The 20,711-nt window shown below is 32.3% G+C and overlaps 1 protein-coding gene across 2 annotated transcripts; it reads right to left on the bottom strand.

Moving 5' to 3' along the window:
* Positions 1-61: 61 nt before the first annotated feature.
* LOC111695384 (eukaryotic translation initiation factor 2-alpha kinase) lies at positions 62-19,519 on the bottom strand. Of its 2 annotated transcripts, none has more exons than XM_023464702.1 (25): positions 19,184-19,519; positions 17,732-17,907; positions 16,736-16,853; positions 16,127-16,205; positions 15,895-15,962; positions 15,495-15,553; positions 13,546-13,598; positions 13,128-13,242; positions 12,296-12,414; positions 11,713-11,949; positions 11,215-11,405; positions 10,573-10,799; positions 9,857-10,211; positions 9,626-9,745; positions 7,858-8,177; positions 7,216-7,303; positions 6,352-6,414; positions 6,061-6,148; positions 5,604-5,672; positions 4,800-4,940; positions 4,027-4,114; positions 3,244-3,303; positions 2,010-2,097; positions 1,304-1,374; positions 62-743 (listed from the first exon to the last, which is right to left on the bottom strand). In XM_023464702.1, the coding sequence occupies exons 1-25, from the start codon at positions 19,281-19,283 to the stop codon at positions 654-656; spliced, it is 3,183 nt and encodes a 1,060-aa protein (XP_023320470.1). In that variant the 5' UTR covers positions 19,284-19,519; the 3' UTR covers positions 62-653. The 2 variants fall into 2 exon arrangements, with proteins under 2 accessions (XP_023320470.1, XP_023320471.1); XM_023464703.1 differs by having other exon boundaries at positions 5,604-5,666.
* Between the last annotated feature and the right edge of the window lie 1,192 nt (positions 19,520-20,711).

Genomic DNA, 20,711 nt, shown 5'->3' with positions numbered 1-20,711 from the left:
GAAATAAAAAAGTTTTTTAATATTACGCTCATTCAATAAACACATTGCAGAAAATTGAAACTTCAAGTGAATTTCGATTTATTACTTTACAAGTAGCAAAAAATAAAATTTACAGTTGGATAATGTAATTTTAGATAACATACAATTCATTATAAGTACAATACTGTTTGTTCTACAGTATCAGCAATGACAAGTAGTAAGATTAAACATCTTGTGATTTTATCTCGTGATTTTTGGTGAATTTTGGTACAGCAGTGATCTTTCGCAAGAGAAATGCACAGGGGTTTCCACAAAAATGATAGTTTTTACTTCAATTGGTGGTTTTCAGCAATGACATACTATTTTTTTCGAAACTAAATTAAATACAAGGAATAGAAAATATCCAAAGTTAAGATCGTCATATTTCATGCCTCATTCTACGATGCCCAGTTCTGTTTATCGATCATAAAGATTTTAAACAATCTCAAGAACTGGCGAGGGTCAACCCAGACCGAAATATATTTTCAATAAAAGGTTTGATCCATCACCATCACCGAATCTTAGATTGATCTTATTTCAATGTTTTTAATTATGAAGATTAGAGAATGCAAAATCCATCATTATGTTCATGAAATTGGACACAAGAGAGGAAAATATTTTCTTTTGTATATTATTCAAGAACAGGTTTGAGAAAAGGGAGGAATAATGCTTGACTCTGATCCTGAAGTTGACAATCGGTTTCTAGGACTTGTATCTGCATGACCCTGGAAAAAAAAACTTATAAAGAGACTGTAAACGTAATATCGAGACACCCTCCATTTAAAGAGCTGCACAATCTAAAACAATGGATCCTTTTTCAACCTTTTGTTTAAGCCAAAAGGCCAAAGATATTCTTTCGATTTTAACCAAAAAATGTATAATTTGCATTTGTGCGTTCTCTAATCTTTGTTAAGGAGACGACTTAAAAGACCACCATTATTTTAAGGCATGCAACTCTTGAAATGGAAGTTCACTTAAAATTGAATCCTACTTGAAATTTAGATGACAGTCCCTTGAAGAGAGCATATAAATTAGGAACGAACATTTTTTCTAGTTTGATTTTACACAATTGTAATCCAGCTGGTGTGTTTTTAGGAAGAATTTTGCACAAAAATCAAAAATGGAATACAATTATGCTTCTGTTAAATGATAAAAAAATGCCACACCCCTCTAACAAAGATATAAAAATATTTGAAAAAGTAAAAAACATGGAAATTATTTACGGTATTTACGGGTTCTACAGTCCTTCAGGTCTGAATATGTCATAATGAAAAATTAATGAAACCTGTATCCAGGGCAAGTTTAATATCTCTTCTGCTTCAGGTCTGTTCTCTGATTTCAGATGAAGCATCATACCTACGGTACACAGGACACATTTGTAATAAAATTATCTACAGATGATTCAATCAATTTAATCAATTATTCAATCAATCAATCAATTAATTAATCGATCGCAACAAATCATTTGATAATCCAACACAGGACAACCACATGAAAAACATCATTAAAACTACACAACAAGAACAAAACAAAACGTAGTATACAACAAAAAATGAGGCATAAATGAAAACGTAGACACACAAGAGCAACCTGCACACATCAAAATGAAAGAAAGGACATCATTGCTGTTTCTACTAAGCTAACTTTAAAATTGTTTATAACTTCTTTGAGCTGGGAACTCTTGTATTGTGTATATAAATGCTTGATCTTTGAGCTTTTGTAAATCTGCAGATTAATTTAATCTTTATTCTATATCCTGCAAGGTAATCGTACCAAAACAGGGGTTGAAGGGAGCATTGATCAGGGGAGGAATATATAGTTAATAGTTATCTATAGATACTCAAATTATAAGTTCCTATTGTGGATATCGAGATCAAGGGATCGAGATTATAAGTAACCAACACAAAAGTTCACAATTCTAAGCTGCACTTTATTAGTAATTAATTAGGCAGTTCCTTGTATAATGAATATTGCTTGATTGATAAACAAACCTAAAAGTTGTGTATACTCTGGGCTCCCAAGTATTTGCTCTGGAAAATTTCCTTTCTTTACTTGAGAAAGGGAATACTGTCTCTCCATCTAAACACAATTATGAATAACAATAAAATTGGTGCCATTATAGTTTCGACCAAAACAAAAATTATATTTGAATTTGTGGCGCTTTAGTTATAGAAAAGTGAGTGCTGTGTTTATTTTATTTTTCAACATTTTAACAATTTCAAAACTTTAGCATTACCCTAGAGCCTATACCCAAGTACTATTTCATAACCATTCAATTTTAGAAGTTTCTATCTATATGATGTAAATAATTTAGAATCTAAATCTGATTATTCTTAGAATCACGAATGAAATAAAAATAATTCTAAAAAGTCATTAATGTCAAGAATATTAAAAATAAAAATAATTCTAAAGTCATTAATGTCAAGAATATTCAAAATAAAAATAATTCTAAAGTCATTAATGTCAAGAATATTTAAAATAAAAATAATTCTAAAAAGTCATTAATGTCAAGAATATTCAAAATAAAAATAATTCTAAAAAGTCATTAATGTCAAGAATATTAAAAATAAAAATAATTCTAAAGTCATTAATGTCAAGAATATTTAAAATAAAAATAATTCTAAAAAGTCATTAATGTCAAGAATATTCAAAATAAAAATAATTCTAAAGTCATTAATGTCAAGAATATTTAAAATAAAAATAATTCTAAAAAGTCATTAATGTCAAGAATATTAAAAATAAAAATAATTCTAAAAAGTCATTAATGTCAAGAATATTAAAAATAAAAATAATTCTAAAAAGTCATTAATGTCAAGAATATTTAAAATAATTACAGAGAATAAGTAAAAAGTTCAAAATTAAAAAACTTTCCATTAATTAATTTCACATTTAAAATAGCAAAACTAATCATTAATTTATTTCACATTTAAAATAGCAATTATTTCTCGCAGCTGTTTAATTCTACAAATGTACTTTATAGTTTATACATTTTACTTACATCTGTAAAAAGATGTAACAACAGTGAAAGCTTTGAATTCATACTTTTGTATGTGATAAATATTAAAAAATGTAAAAGCTGCTGAAAACGGAATACCAGAAGCCCTTAAAATACTTTGAATTACATTAATATAATTCAAATTTTTTACAAAAAAGAACGTAAACAAAATAATTAAAATTTTTTTTAGAAATTATAATTTTATTCTTTTCTTTCTATTAACAACTAACCTGAGTAGAGAATGGGACTAAAAGTTCTAGAAAAATTAGTCCTAGGCTAAAAATATCCACCTGAGAAAATAAAATTGATGAAAGGGACTGTAAGCGCATTTTCAAGTGAACGTCCGTGCAAAGACGAAAATGCCCGAATATCACTGGAAGTATGAATTAGATATCAATGTTTATAATTTGGAAAACTGATTGTTTTCAATAGTGGTTTGTACAGAAGTGACTTGCATAGTTTTTCTACAGGAAAACATAAAAAATATCTGAATTAAATACATTTTAACCTAGAAACACGACAATATCTTTCCCATTATTGATCAGAAAAAGGTTTCAAGGGTACAATTGGAAATGAGGCAATGCCATCTTTGTATAGAGGGTCACTTGAAATTACGCGTTCAGTCCCTTTAACCATTAAACAATTATCAGAAAACTTTAAAATCTACAAGAACTTGTTATTTACAGAAAAATTGGAAAGAAACAAAGAATGTGGGATCGATGTAACTTTCTCTCTGGTTCATCCTACACCCTCAATTAAATTTTCAATATTTTAACTATTTGTTTTGGGGATGTAAATGTTAGTTATTAGTTGAGTGGATAAACTTTTATGGGGAAAACGGTGGGTTAACATTGGGTTCTTAAACTAACAATGTCATAAAAGTAATTTTTTAGATGCTTACTTTTTGAAATATATAATATATTATTGAATAGACCATGCAGACTGAAAGACAACAAGCTTTTGAATGTTGAACAGGTTCAAGTAGGTTGCCCAACACTAGCTGTACTACGTACCTTGTGGTTGTACGGTTTCTGTTGTAGCTGCTCTGGAGACATGTACATCTGTGTACCAACCTGATCCGTCAACTGATCATCCTCACACCTAGCATTACAGAGCATTACAGTCCAGTCCAGTCCAGTCCAGTCCAGTCCAGTCCAGTCCAGTCCAGTCCAGTCCTAGTACAGTACAGTACAGTACAGTACAGTACAGTACAATACAGTGCAGTACAGTACAGTACGATACATTACAGTGCAATACAATAAAGTACAATAAAATACCGTACACATCAAATCAAGGTACTGTACAGTGCAGTTCAGTAGTGTCATATGCAGTTTAACCTTTTACTAATTTTTCTCCCCTTAATTGTGATTATAAATAAATTTACCATAAATTTACCATAAATTTACCATAAATTTACGACAACAACTGATATATATATCTCTAAAAATGTGCCTGTTTTGGCCTTATTTCCAAATTTGTTACAGTTTATAATTACAAAACGTATTTTAGCGACTTTAAGCTAATCAAAGGCAATTTTATGGGTGAAATATGAGCTTTTAAATCATTTTCCTACTTCCACTAACTAAATATTATCATTGATTTTGCTAACATTCTTAGATTTACTGAACACATCTCTCCAGTACAACCGGTCTATTTTCCTACTTCCACTAACTAAATATTATCATTGATTTTGCTAACATTCTTAGTTTTACTGAACACATCTCTCAAGTACAACCGGTCTATTACGAAAGAATTGAATTGAAAATATATTTTAAACAAAGCTTACCCTTCATTTCTAGTCGAATCACCATACCCGCCAGTATCTAGTACAGTGCCAGTCACTAGACCGAAATCGCCGATTTTAATAGCTCCGTCGGGTGCAAAGTATATATTTGAAGGTTTTAAATCTCGATGAATCAGACCTTGCCTAAAATAAAAAATTTATTTATATATCTTTTTTGATGCATTGTCACTTTTAAACCATAACCCGTAACATTTTGTTCGAACTATCCAAATAAAGAACGCATTTCGATATCATGAAAATGTTATTCAAAATTATGAGCAGTATTAACACGATCTCTATAAATTTAAAACTCAGAAATCCCCCATTTTAATGGAATTGAGTGTTTGCCACAAATTCTAGTTTTCGGATTCCTATATCTTTGCAACCTAATATTTCGAACTTAGATTATTTAATAAAACATAATTTACAGTTTGAAAAACCTCCTATATTGGGTTGCAAAGAAATAGGAATAAAAAAGTCCGAGTTTGTGACAAAGAATATTTTTCTCTTAAACCGCTGCCATAATGCTTCTTAAACATTCCTAAACATTTCGTGAGTAAATATGAAATGATATTTAAATTTCATGTTTTAACCTCGTCAATAAAACAAATTACTTCATAAAATACAGCTTATTCAAATAAAAGACAAATCATACAACATTTTAAAATTGCAATTTTCAAATGAGTAAATCGGAAAACCGAAAATTTTGAAAAAAATCGTAAGAAAGGTAATCATTAAATAATTTTCTAACGTAAAGTAAAGGAAGATACTGAAATCCTTCTAATGGATTTTTAAGTATTGAGTTACCTGTGTACATAGTGTACACCAACGCAGATTTGAGAAAAAACAGATAAAATCTCACTTTCTGATCTGACACTAGACACAATCAATCATTCATTAATAGTGTACACTGTACACTGTACACTGTGACCTTAATTGAGGAATAAGACGATATTAAAGCTATTACATGTGAATGTTATCTAGTTAAAACGTAAATAAGTTTACCAGTAGATTGAAAGGTAAGGTATTAAACCGAATGGATCGTAAAGTAGTCTGGGTTTCACAAAAATAAAGTTAAAATCGATGAACAAACAGTGATCAGCAATACTTAAAACATCAATAATTATACAACATTTCTTCAATTTTACTTCAAACACAACGTTTAAAAAAGGAAAAAAAGCTTTGGAATCAAAGTTTCATCATTGCCCCTAAAAATCAGCTAAAATCAGAAAAGAACAAAAATAAAAAATGAATTGTAGGGTTCCTATTGTTTCTTAGCCAATCTCGGAGCGTATCCTTTCTACACAGCTGCATTACTATATAAAGGTAGGATTTGGCTCGGCTTCTAGTTTCTACAAAGTTACACATTTTTTATTTTATTCCAAAGTTTCTTGGAGAAACGTCAATTTAGCTTAACATTTTCTCTTTATAAATAATGAACAGGCCAATGGATTACACAAAAAGCAATTTTCGACAATATATATAAAAAAATTTATTTAAAAATATAATATTGATTTCAAAACATCTTGAATTAGATAAGAAATAAAAATGTTTCCTTTTGAGCTTCCAGAATTTTGGTTTATATCCCAATCCAAGGCATCATAACAGGATAAACTCTCTAAAATATAAATATATCAAATTTGTAATATACATAGTAGTGTACACTGTACAGACTTCTAATAACTTTAGTACTTCTCTTTAAATTTTGTCTCTCATTTTGCATCTGATTTAAGTTCTAAAAATGGGGTCCGTTCTTTATCTCTATTTGTCCTATTACAAGTCCTTGTCCTATTACAAGTCCTTGTCCTATTACAAGTCCTTGTCCTATTACAAGTCCTTATTCTATTCCAATCTTATTCCAAGTCCTTGTCCTATTCCAAGTCCTTGTCCTATTTCAAGTCCTTATTCTATTCCAATCCTATTTCAAGTCCTTGTCCTATTCCAAGTCCTTGTCCTATTCCAAGTCGTCATCCTGTTACAAGTCTTTTTCCTATTCCAAGTCTCTGTCCTATTCAAACTCATTGTCCTATTACAAGTCCTCATCCTGTCACAAGTCTTTTTCCTATTCCAAGTCTCTGTCCTATTCAAAGTCATTGTCCTATTCTAAGTCATCATCCTGTTACAAGTCTTTTTCCTATTCCAAGTCTCTGTCCTATTCCAAGTCCTTGTCCTATTCCAAGTCCTTGTTCTATTCCAAGTCCTTGTTCTATTCCAAGTTCTTGTTCTATTCCAAGTCCTTGTCCTATTCCAAGTTCTTTTCCTATTTTAAGTCCTTGTCCTATTTCAAGTCCTTGTCCTATTCCAAGTCCCTGTCCTATTCCAAGTCCCTGTCCTATTCCAAGTCCCAATCCCCCAATTCCATTTCCAGTAAAGTTTCAAACACCTATTTCTGTCCCTGTCCGATGTGAATTGGTATAACCTGAAGATCCTGATTTTGATTGCTTGAATTTTTTAAAAGGACCACTGCTAGTATTATCCATATCTACAGCTATAGCTTCCACACTTCCCTAAATTATTGGATGGCTTAAATAATGCTATCAATTATAAATCGCGATTGCCTCTTATGCACTTCAATAATTTAAAAAAAATCTCAATTAAGATTAACCAATTGCATTGATGTTGTAAAGCCACAGACTGACAAGACTGCGCATTTGCTCTACCTGGATAGGCTATAAACAGGCCTAAAGTGTCCCGGCACGCCATGCTACAGTTTCAAGAAAGGTTTTTTTTGACTGCCATCTAACGGCCACTTGTTGCATAGAATACCCATTCAAGGGATAGATTTTACACTTTTACAGAAATACTCCATTTATAACATGAAACATAACATTTATGAATTTAGTCTATTTTTGAAAATTTTGTATAACGTATTTAAAGGGTCCTTAAATATCCCTGAATACAGATGTTTGCTGATTGATTGTGTACTATACTTGCACACAATAGAACCTGCTGTGGAAAATATCGCATATTATAGGTTTCAATTGATCTCTATTACTCTCTTAGCTCTGTGCAAGGCATTTTAAAAAACTAACTCAAAACTAGAGAACATGATAAAACTAACCTTAATCTCTAATGGATCCGTTTCAAAAACTATGCCTCCAGTTGTATCTTCAGCTAACTGTGGACTGCCTATGCTATCACAATCACTATCATCACTTGAATCACTTCGAGAGTCACTGTTCCGTGATACATTTTTATCCCAAAGTTCACTACTAGAATCCTCAAAGGTTATACTAAAAGACTGTTCACCAGTTCTATCTAAGGCGTTGCACCGGTATTTCCCAGAGCTGTTCTCTTGTCTTGATCGAGTCGAGGACATGGAAAACGGTTTAAGAGGATTATCATTCTTCTTTACACCCTCAACAATCGACATAGAGTAATCTAAACATCGTGAAAAGTTTTTTTAAAGAGACTTAAAGTGATCCTCCATGCAAAGATGGCAATGTCCGCATTTACGACGGATGTATCAGTAAAAGATTTGTCTGATCAAGTATGAACTAGATATATGTTTTTATAATTCTGAACACTAATTAGTTAGTTTTAATTGTTACAAAAGTGACTTACGCATTCCCACTGTAGGAAAACGTATAGAAATGATCAGAACTAAACAATATCTTCCACATTAGTGATAAGATAAAGGATTCAAGGGTACCGTTGTGAAGCGGGCACTGATATCTATGGAAGGAAACTTGAAATTACGCTGACAGTCCCTTTAAATAAGAATCATCTATGTATAATCATATTTTATGTGTTAAGAAAAGAAATCTTAAAAGCAGTGCTGAAGATTAATTTAATTTTGATGCGGATCCGGATCCTGGAACCAATCTGTGAAAAAAAACCATATTCGGAGTAGCTGATTTTTTCAACAGATGAATTCATTCTTCTTTTTTGCTTCCCTTATTTTTAAAAAAGAAAACACATTCATTTTTAAAATTATAATTAATAATAATCTGCAAGTTCTGGAATAGCGTTTTTTTTTGTTGTAGGAAAATTCCACAAATAAAAGTATGAATTCAAAATGTACAGGTTAATTATTGAAGGCCCCAATTAAATGATATGTTGCATGTTTGAGATGTACTATACAAGTGCAGCATATTAATATCATCATAAGATCAGGTTTCCAAACCGTTTAATCTTAATTTCAACAATTAACAAACATAAAAGGGATTGTCGTTGTAACTTCAAGTGACTTTCCATTTAAAGATGAACATGTCTGATTCACTACGGTACCCTTGACACCTTTATCTAATCAATAATGCAGAAATGCCGTCGATTTTAGCTTTATAAGTAATTATTTCTAAAAATGTCTACATTGTTTTTTTGAAATTCGAAATGCACAACCAACATAAGAGAAACCACCATCGAAAATAATATAAATAAAAAGTTATCAGCCTGAGCATAGGTTCATGATTGATTAGACAAAGCTTTGATCGAACATATAAATGGAGGGTCACTTTAAAATACGTTTACAGACCCTTTAAGAACTGGAGTCACCGAACTACGCCTTACAATTAAGACGACTTTCAATCAGCTCCGTTTGTGTTAGTTGGACTGTTCTTCAGGTTTAAATAAATGATTTCTTTTGTAAAATAAAATATAAGATATTTATCAATATTTCACACGATTCATTTCTATTAAAGACATCGTAAAATTCTCAGCATATTATATCATCAAAAAAGTAATAAAAACAATTCGATCTAATTATATTTTCACAACAAACTTAAAAAGCATTAACAGAATGAAATTCAGCCAGTGTGATTGAGTCATCCTCCCTACCCTGCCTCAAACAACTGTAAAAAAGCTAAGATATGCTTATTTTGATAGAATACCTGTCGCTGTAGGATCAAATGGTGTTGGTCCTGTTCCGACATCTTGGTCTTGAAACCAGGAATCAGCTGTTTCCTGCCACCCGGGCGGCGGACTTTCCAACCACGTGCTGAAGTAACGAACTAAACGCGGAAAAAATCAAACTTTGCTTTAGCAATACATATTTTATAGGAAAATATTAAGTAAATTACAATAAATAATTCTATGAAACGTTCATATAAAAGTTGTCATACCTATGTGTTTATGATCCAGTTTAGCATGAAGCTTTACCTCCCTCATAACCTTCTTTTTAGACTCTTCTGAGCTTGGCAACGTTATTCGTTTCACCGCATAATGAATATCATCATACTTATTCTTAGATTCAAACACAACTCCGAACCCTCCTCGTCCCAAGCACTGCACTGGCTCGAAGTCCGAGAGGTACCTGGAGCTGAACTCGGAGTTTTGTCTGTCTATGGTGGAGAAATCAGGTCCTGAACTCGAGTTTGTTCCAACACTTGGTGTTGACGGAAACCCTGAGAAGGATGGAACTGGGACTTCGACAAAAACTTCTCTCACCACCTCCTTGGCCTTCTCAGTCTGCAGGGTCTACAAAATGTGTCAACAAAATCAAATTTAAACTGATTTGGAGCTTATGTTTTCCATCCCATATTTGATTTAAAATACACGGTCTATGAAAAACAGTCAAAAAGCTTCTTCAAAATTAGTTTCTTAAAAACTTTTAAAATTCCAAAAATACTTTTTCTTGAAAAATCAAAAGTGATCCCATGATATCATTAAGAACAGAGAAAGAAATGCAATGGTTTTAAAAATTACTTTATGCAGCTGTTCTAGAATAATTATCTGACTACCTCATTAGATTTTTATACTTAAAAGCTTTTTGACATTACCAAACATTACAACCGTTTTTAGGGAAGCTTTTATAAATAATATCTCAAATAATCTCTACCTGGAAATTATCTCGCATCTGATGAATGATTGGTCGAGTGATCAGCACGTTCATCATAACGGCCGTAACAAGCGAAATAAATATGACTTCCATCCAGTAGTAAGATAGACCTCTGGAGATGTACTCGATGGTGTTCTGTGGTTCAGCCTCCTCCTCCTCAACCTCCTGACCCCCGAGGATGGTCGTCATGTTGGTAATGGTATCATCAGGATTTAGTGAAGTAGTGTCTGATACAAATGAATTTAAATCATTGAAGAGTCTTTTCGCTTTATTCAAATGAACAACAAAGGGACGGTCAGCGTAATTTTAAAGTGCATAACCAACAACTGACGAACGCTCGACCCTGGAGCTCAAGGTAACATACCAGGACATGCTACTTTGACTATAGGTTAAATGAAAATGATAATGATAATGATAATGATAATAATAAATAATAAATATAAAAATAATAATAATAATTAATAATCCTCCTGAACATACGATATATTTGATACCCTTTACCATTTGCCTAATTACCTAATAACCAAGTACCCAAAGTCAAGAATCACATAAACACGTTAAACTGTTAAAATTTAGCCAACTTAATGGGTTTCTGTAAAGCTTGTTATTTGTTTTAAAGAAAATTTGTGTTTTATTTCATTCCAGGATAGAGATAGAGTCCAGAGTCATATGGATATTCTGCATTATTTGCCGTGATCGCTAGCGCCGTGTTCTTAGAGTCTCCCCGTCGTATGGTTTGTTCGAATGTGATGAGCCCCAGGTCCGGGTTGGGTGTACCAAGGTTAAACACCGGGGTTCGACTCGGACTCACCAAATAGGGCTTCCAGGTTACTCTAAAAATACACAAACTGGTCAAACAGAATCATAAAATATAAAAAATGAATTAAGTCTTTGCCACAAACTCTGATCTTCTAAATCCAATATCCTTGCAACTCAATGTCGTGCACCTTAGATAATCTGAGTTTGAAATATCAAAGTTTTACACCTTCAGATTGCAAAGATATAAGTTATTGGTAAGTTTTCAGTATTTTTATTGTTATTTTTTATTCTCTGAAATGTTTTGAAATTCATGTGCACGATAAAAGAAGTGAGGAAGAAACTTATTTCTAGAAAATGTCGCTTTATATCTTTCATTGTTACCTTGGATATGCGAGTTCTGAACCTGCCGGGTTCAGACTGTACTCATGTAAAGCTGAATCTGCATCTCTACGTAACTGTACAGACTCCTGTATGTACAGCTGGTTGTTGTGCTTCCCAATGTACAGGGACGGATTCTCATCGTCGTCAACGTCGTCATCATCGTCCAGGAGAACATTCCGCTTAGGGATATGGTTCTTAGAGAACAGATTTACCTTACTCAGTTCTCCATTCTTCAATCTAAATATTAAGATTGTAAGAATTAATGGTATGCAAAAAAAAAGGAGTAAAACCCCCTTTCCTTTCCTTTCCTTTCCTTTCCTTTCCTTTCCTTTCCTTTCCTTTCCTTTCCTTTCCTTTCCTTTCCTTTCCTTTCCTTTCTCCATCCCATCCCTTTCCTTTCCTTCCCTTCAATAATACTTCCAAGATGTGAAAATCTGGTCGTTATTTACGAAAATGAATGCCACGTGAATCATTAAAATCTGTACAATAACATAACACTCTTTTCCCTCTAATCTCTTAAAATCTATGAGTAAAACGAAAACATTTACACTTATTGCTAAATTAAATAAATCTTGAAAATCACCTCCACACATCTACAATAGGAGCCTGAAACTTTCTCTTCCACTTGATAAGGTTCTGGTCCTCAGACCTAGTGGCACAGATCATACCGTCAGGGACTACCGTCTTCAAACTAAAGTCGTCCTAGATATAAAATAAAATAATGAATCTAAACAGAGAAACTTAAAGTGAATGACTGTAAGTAAGTGTAATGTTAAGCAACTCCACAGCCCGTTGTTAAGAGGCGTAATGGGTCATAATTCATAACCAAATTATTCTTATTTTGAAGGAAAGTTGTTAATACTCACCCCCATAGGGAAATCTATGAACGGTGGTAAGATTTGCTTAGTCGTGTTCTAAACTTACAATCCCTTTAATGCAATTACCTGAGCAGAAAACTTTAGAATGGGATATCCTTAATCCCGATCTGTTAATTAATCTGAAAATTAATAACAAGAGAAGAACAAGCAATACTTAATCTTGAGTTTAAGAAAAAGCTTTGATCTTGATATCCACCATTCTAAAGTTTTCAGCTCTCGATATCTAATAGATCCACCCAAATAGATGAACAATCCCTTTAATTAATTTACCTGGATATCTATTAGATCCAACCAAATAAATGAACAATCCCTTTAATTAATTTACCTGGATATCTAATAGATTCAACCAAATAGATGAACAATCCCTTTAATTAATTTACCTGGATATCTAGTAGATCCAACCAAATAGATGAACAATCCCTTTAATTTACCTGGATATCTAATAGATCCACCCAAATAGGTGAACAATCCCTTTAACTTACCTGGATATCTAACAAATCCAACCAAATCGATGAACAATTCCTTTAATTAATTTACCTGGATATCTAATAGATCCACCCCATCGTCGTCTTCCTCTGTACAAGGATCATCTGAAGGATGGTAGGAAACATCGTGAAGACTCACTGAGAAATTCCATTTCTGATCTCCTGTCCTGAAAGTTCACGTCAGATAAGGTCAGTTTTCGTCTAATACAAAATAGAAAAGGTCGGAAACGATTAGAAAAGGTCTGTTTAGGTCAGATACACAGATCAAAATATATCAAAAAAAAGGTAGGAAAATGTTAAGAAAAGATGAGGAAAGGTAAACAATAAAGGCCAAAAAAGGTTAGAAAAGCTATAAAGGGTAAAGAAAGATAAAGAAAGGACAGAAAATATGAGAAAAGGCCAGATAAGATAAGAAAAGCTTAAAAGGGTAAGAAAAGACAGGAAAAGAAATGTTAGAATATAGAGGGTACCTTGGGGTATGTGCACGGACAGTTTGTGTGTTTCTCTGCACTACTAAGATCTCCTTAAATAACTAATTTTAGATTAAGAACTGAAATTTTTTCTTCTCATCTATAAAATAGATGATACTAGACATTGTTCACATTGTTAACAATGTTGTTCGCTTTATAGAAAGGAGATGGCGGAGATGTCCTATTTGATGTAGGGGGGGAGGAGGGGTCCCTGCCTTCATATTTGGTTCAAATCTTCCAATTTTTGGGCAGCGCGCCTAATTGATGATCTATTATCCTAAAATGAAAAATAAATTTACACTAATGACCTCTAATGACCTCGAATGACATCGAATGACCTTTAATGACCTTGACAATTAGAAATGGTTTCAACTATGGGTTCATGCATATCAAACGAAAGCATGAAACCCAGGCAATACAGTAGCAGCAACGAATTCAGTGTTCGACTTTCTAATGACCTCCACTGACCTATAACGACCTTAAATGACCTTCAAATTGAAAATGTTATAACTATGGCTTTATGTATATCAAATGAAAGCTAAGAACCCAGGCAATACAGTAGTAGAAACGAATTCAGTGTTTGACCTTCTAATGACCTGTAACGACCTATAATGTTAAAAACATGGCTTGGATTGAAGGGTGACTTTTTAAATTTATTTATTATACATATCAAACGAAAGCTAGGTACCCAAATAATACAGTTACAGCAACAAATTCAGTGTTAGACCTTTTAATTACCATTAACGATCTATAACGACCTCTAATGACCTTCAAATTCAAAATGTTATAACAATGGCTTTATTTGTATCAAGCGAAAGCTAGGAACCCAGGCAATATAGTAGTAGCAACAAATCCAGTGTTTGAGCTTCTAATGACTCTACCGACCTATAGCGACCTCAAATGACCTTCAAATTGAAAATGTTACAACTATGGCTTTGACCTTGTAATGACGTCTACCGACCAAAAACGACCTCTAATGACCTTCAAATTCAAAATGTTATAACAATGGCTTTATGCATGCCAAGCGAAAGCTAGGAACCCAGGCAATACAGTAGTAGCAACGAACTCAGTGTTTGACCTTCTAATGACCTCTACCGACCTATAACGACCTCAAATGACCTTCAAATTAAAAAAGTTACAACTATGGCTTTATGTATATCAAATGAAAGCTAGCAACCCAGGCAATACAGTAGTATCAACGAATTCAGTGTTTGAACTTCTAATGACCTCTAACGACCTATAACGACCTTAAAATTGAAAATGTTATAACTATGGCTATATATCTATATATATCAAACGAAAGTTAGGAACCCAGGCAATACAATCGTAGCAACGAATTCAGTGTTTGACCTTCTAATGACCTCTAACGACCTATAACGACCTCTAATGACCTTCAAATTTAAAATGTTATAACTATGGCTTGGATTGAAGGGTGACTGTTTTATTTATTTATTATGCATATCAAACGAAAGCTAGGTACCCAAATAATACAGTTACAGCAACAAATTCAGTGTTTGACCTTCTAATTACCTCTAACAACCTATAACGACCTCTAATGACCTTCAAATTCAAAATGCTATAACTATGGCTTTATGCATATTAAGCGAAAGCTAGGAACCCAGGAAATACAGTAGTAGCAACGAATTCAGTCTTTGACCTTCTAATGACCTCTACCGACCTATAACGACCTCAAATGACCTTCAAATTGAAAATGTTACAACTATGGCTTTATGTATATCAAATGAAAGCTAGCAACCCAGGCAATACAGTAGTATCAACGAATTCAGTGTTTGAATTTCTAATGACCTCTACCGACCTCAAATGACCTTCTAATTGGAAATGTTACAGCTATGGCTTAATGTATATCAAATGAAAGCTAGGAACCCAGTCAATACAGTAGTAGAAACGAATTCAGTGTTTGGCCTTCTAATGACCGTCCCCTTCCATACCTTAGATGTTTGTTGGAAGTTTGTGCACTCGTTCATTGAACATTCATACAATATTTCTCCTAAATATTCAAAGTTTTGAATGCTTGGTCTCGATCTTTTGTAAATCTGCAGATTACTTCAATCTTCATACAATATCCCACATGGTAATCGTACCCAGTCAGGGTTTATAGGGAGCGTTAAGGGGAGGAATAACTAAAATGAAGATATGGAAATTGGAAAGTTATAGTTTTTAATAGACCCAAAAAATATATTTGCAAAAAGTGGATATCGAGATCGATCGGGATTATGAGCATCCGACACAATAGTTTCCAGTTCCGATCAAAGGCAGTAACCCTGAATTTAAAAGTAAATGCAATGGATATCAATTCAGTTTTCACATAAAAAATGTTTGTTATCCAACCTGTATCAAGAAGTATCCCATAGGTTCTACTTTCCTTCCCACCTGTCACCACCATATTCTCCTGCATTCTACAATAAAAGGTCACATTAAAGCTTCACTTTAAAGTTGTTATCAAGCGTTAAGGGTATGTTAGAAAATACATATGTAAATCATTAATTATTATCAATAAGGTTATCACTGCGTACTTATCATCGGAAGGGGTAAGCTAGAAATTTTTGAAGACAGAACTTACTTCAATGAAGACCCAAGAAGACTGTCTACATCCATAGGAATAGGTTCTACTACATCGCCATTGAATTTATAGAGACGACCTTAAGAAAAATAGGATTAGAGTTAAAATTATTTAAGCTGGAATAAATAGACTTACTACTTGTGATATGTGAGATAAGATCTGCAAGAAGCCCCATTTTGGGCAACCCAGACCGCCTAGAGAAATTCTTAAGGGCATAAACATTTGACAAAGGAAAGGAAAATACTACCTGCTAGGGAAGGAAGGAACTACCTGCAAAGAAAGGAAGGAACTACCTATACAGAAAGGAAGAAACTACCAATACTGAAAGAAAGGAACTACCTATTCAAACAAGGAGCTACATATACAAAAAAGAAGGGACTACTCATAAAGAATGGAAGGACCTACCTATAAAGAAAGGAAGGAACTAGCTACAAAGAAGGGAAGGAACTACCGATGAAGAAAGGAAGAAACAATTTATAATGAAAGGAAGGAACTACCTGAAAGAAAGGGGGGAACTGCCTATAAAGAGAGGAAGGAACTTCCAAAAAAAAGGAAGGAACTAGCTACGAAGAAAGGAAGAAACTGCCTATAAAGAAAGGAAGGAACTACCTGTAAGGGAAGGTATAAGCTTGACAAAGTGTCCCCTATTGTCAAGATCCATATTTGAGATGGTTGATGAAAGCATGGAACCAGGGAAGGTTGAAACACTCCAGAACATTTCACCTTCCTAACAACCCCAGCATTTTAATCAAACTTAACGGGACTGCTCGCAAATGTTTCTTATTCAAAACGAATATTAATAGCTTTTTTTCTTGAAAATAACTGCTGCCTTTTCTTGAAAGCAACAATCTTAAGTTTTTTTTTGTAGCAACGTAATTGAAAATTATAAATTTTCAGAATGGATATCAGAGTTTATTCGTAGCAACAGTAAAATTATCAATTTTTAGATGGAAACACGGAGATATCAGAGTTTTTTTTACGAAGCAACCGTAATTGAAAAATATCAATTTTTAGATGGAAACACAGGGAAATCAGAGTTTATTTTTTGAAGCAAACGTAATTGAAAAATATGAATTTTTAGATGGAAACACAGGGATATCAGAGTTTTTTTTTGAAGCAACCGTAATTGAAAAATGTAAATTTTAAATGGAAACATAGGGATATCATTTTTTTTTTTAAATATAAATTTTTAGATGGAAACACAGGGATATCAGAGTTTTTTTTGCTCATTCAAAGGTTTGAAGAATACCGTTGGGATTCGAACATATATCTCTAAAAATAAAGTTACTTAAAAAAATTAAGTCGACAGTTGAGAAAACAGTTGATTTTCCCATTAAAAAGCATAAAAATTTTTAAAAAATTTTAATAATGATTATACTTTTTTATATTTTACTGAAGAATATAAAGTTCCCTAATAATAATGGTATTTGTAAAATGGTTCAGGGTTATCAAAAATTTAAATGATAAAATGTGTATGTCCTTTAAATCCTAAATGTGTATGTCCTTTAAATCCTAAATGTGTAAATGTCTTACATAATAATTTAAAATCAAAACGACAGAAAGTTAAATAACAAGCTTGATTATTTTGATAAAATGCTGTTTTTCCTTGTTTAAATCCAGTGCTGAAATCTGCCCATCAAGAGTGCTCACTAGGAGAAGGTTTTTCCGCGAGTTCTCCTTAAACACCGGTTTCGGGGGGCACAGGGGCAGTATAGGATCGTCTACAGGAGGAGCCAGGGTAGAGGGAGGTCGTATTGTTACTTCCGGATTAGTGTCCTCTTCTAAATGTAATGCAAGGAAAGTTAATTGCGGTCGTGTATACTCTGCGTACATATTGAAACCAGTTCTCTTTGGGCGGATTTGTAAACAAGAATAGATGCATCAGTGTTCGTTTAGTATCCGAGGAGGTTTAAAGCATTAAATTTTGAAAATTTTGATAATTCACATAATAGTTTCCTTTGACCAGAATATTTCATTGATTTTTTATGTGAAAGATGGATCCAATGTCAGGCTGTGACAGCCGTCTTGTGTTTACAGAGACAGTACACTGCAGTAATAAAAAATCCGTACACTTCTGAAATAACTTTCCTTGCATTACATCCTTGTTCTAAATTATGTTTTTATTAATTTTTTTCCAACCGATCTAAACTTTTTTTAATTTAGGATTGAAAAATAATCCAAAAACCGCTCAAACTGAGAGTGTATGGAAGTCTCAATAACTCAGAATAATAACATATTTTCACAAGTTTATTTATTCATATGTTACTCGTTTAACATACTAAGAATGACTAGTGTAAAATCCGAGATTGAACAAGTTTGCGAAATATCAGTGAAACTGTTTGCGCATTTATGCAAACTCAATTCTAATTTTAACATTTAGGACAAAATCATATTTTCTTTTAACTAAAAGTCAGGCTTCTACAAGTGTCTAAAATACTTCCAAGAAAGTACATTTTTTTATCAATATAATGAAAACTACTTTCGAATTTAATTTTGATTTATTTCAAGCTTTTAAACAACATGAGACAGTGGACACACTAAAACATGGAAATAAAGAGAAGCTGTTAATCAAAAAAGCTTCTCATTAATTAATTTACAAACTTGTAATTCGAAAAAAGCTTTTTAACAATGAAAACCTAAATAAAAAAGTTGTCTTCATTATATTGATATAATCGCCTACCGCCGTAAGAAATTTCTTTAAAATAGGAATTAAAATAAAGATTGAGGGTGTGTAGAGAGCGATGGAAATCTGAGATCTAATTTTTTGAACGAAAAAGAGTTTATCTACAACAGCTTAGATGTACATCCAAAGCGGAAACTTTGGATGTACATCAAAGTCAAACACCGATTTGTTTTAAACAATCTCTCATTGGTCAAGATCCGAGATTTAGCTGCTTCTAATTAGTTACTTCACTTGGATCTTAAAGAATAATTTATAAGGTATTTACTTAATATTCGAATTGGTGCTTCCAAAAGGGATTAGCAATCCCACCTCTTGAACCAATGAATTCAAATAAAAATCAAACCAACGTATTTTACGTCTCGAACAATTTCTACCTGTATAGCTGTATTCCTGTTCCATTGCGCCACAGTAGGTTAGCCGGCCTGCTAGCAGCAGGCAGACCCCCAACCCTGCCAGGTATATGTACACACGCATAGTCAATCAATCAATCAGCCGTATCCTTGCATTTTCTCTGAAACAATGACAGAATGAATCCCCCGAACAATTATAAAAATTAAAAAGTTTCCAAGGCTTGAATCAACGTGGTATCCCAATCTATTGAAAAAGCACAATACGAATGTTACATACACCAGATTAAATTCATTATTAAATTTTTTAAAAATTTCAAATGAGAAAATGTTTCGTATTCATCCAACTCTTCATCAATAATTCTACAATTTAATATTTCAATATAAAAATAAAAAAATTAAAGATAAAAATTAAATCAACAATAATAAAACACCGGCTTGTAAATAAAAAAAAAAACAATGAAACATAAATAGATATTATAGTAGATATAAATTTCTAACAATTAATTATAGATTGCCTAAATATTACATTTATGAGAAATGAGAATGTTTGCATAAAAAGTTTTGCATGTGAGTAGTTTCGGGCGAAGTACTTAGTTCGTTTCTTAAACAAATAAATCATTAAATGTTGACAAATTTTAAGTTTTTTAAATTTTGTATAGTGTAATCAAATCTTTTTTTATTGAAACGAAATTTAATGATAAAAACTATTTCATTCTTTAGAAAGGGCAAAATCAATAGTTTAAACAACGAACCAAAAAAAATGCTCAAAACTTGATATAAGAAAAACCAAAACCGTATTGAATATTCTTCGATTATGCATAGTAGAAAAATATGAGAAATATAAATAGAAAATTTATATGTTATGGAAGCTAAAAAATATTGAGAAAGAGACGTGAACTTTTACAGTTATGATTGTGGTAAATTGTAAATTCGTAAAAATCCAGTATATTTATGGTAAGTTGGCCTCATTCAAGTACATTTACTATGTAGCTTGTACAGAGTGTATAACAGTGTACAAAATGCAATTTTTTAAAATCATTTTTGCGTTTGCATTTTCCAAATCTACTCTTTTCACGAGTAAATAATTATTCTTGACTAGAATATTAGAGGAAATCATGTAGATAAACTAAAGCTGGTAATTATCAAGAAAATGATTTACATTTCATTCTTGCATCTATTATCGTCTTTTAAAATAAGTTTTTTTTATAAAACCAAAATATGTCGAAGGAGAAATCAGTATACAACAGAGCTGGAAACTTTTAAATGGGATATCCTTAATCCCAATCGGTTAATTAATCTAGAGATTAATTAAAAGAGTAGAACAAGCAATATCTAATCTGGAGATTAAGAAAAAGAGATCAAGCATTGATCTCGATATCCACCATTCTAAAGTTTTCAGCCAGAATGATATCATCTTAAACCTTTTATTTAAAAGAAAAATCCCTTGAGGTTATGTAAATTTTATCTTATTTATAATTGAAAATCTTCCCGATACTTTTTAAATATTTATCAGTTAATTAAGATACAAAAATCTTGACGAAATTTCCTATTC

This window comes from Eurytemora carolleeae, unplaced genomic scaffold, assembly GCF_000591075.1.
Source record: "Eurytemora carolleeae unplaced genomic scaffold, Eaff_2.0 scaffold219, whole genome shotgun sequence".
In the NCBI taxonomy this organism is placed as follows: Eukaryota; Metazoa; Arthropoda; class Copepoda; order Calanoida; family Temoridae; genus Eurytemora; species Eurytemora carolleeae.
This window is presented reverse-complemented; position numbering and strand designations above follow the sequence as displayed.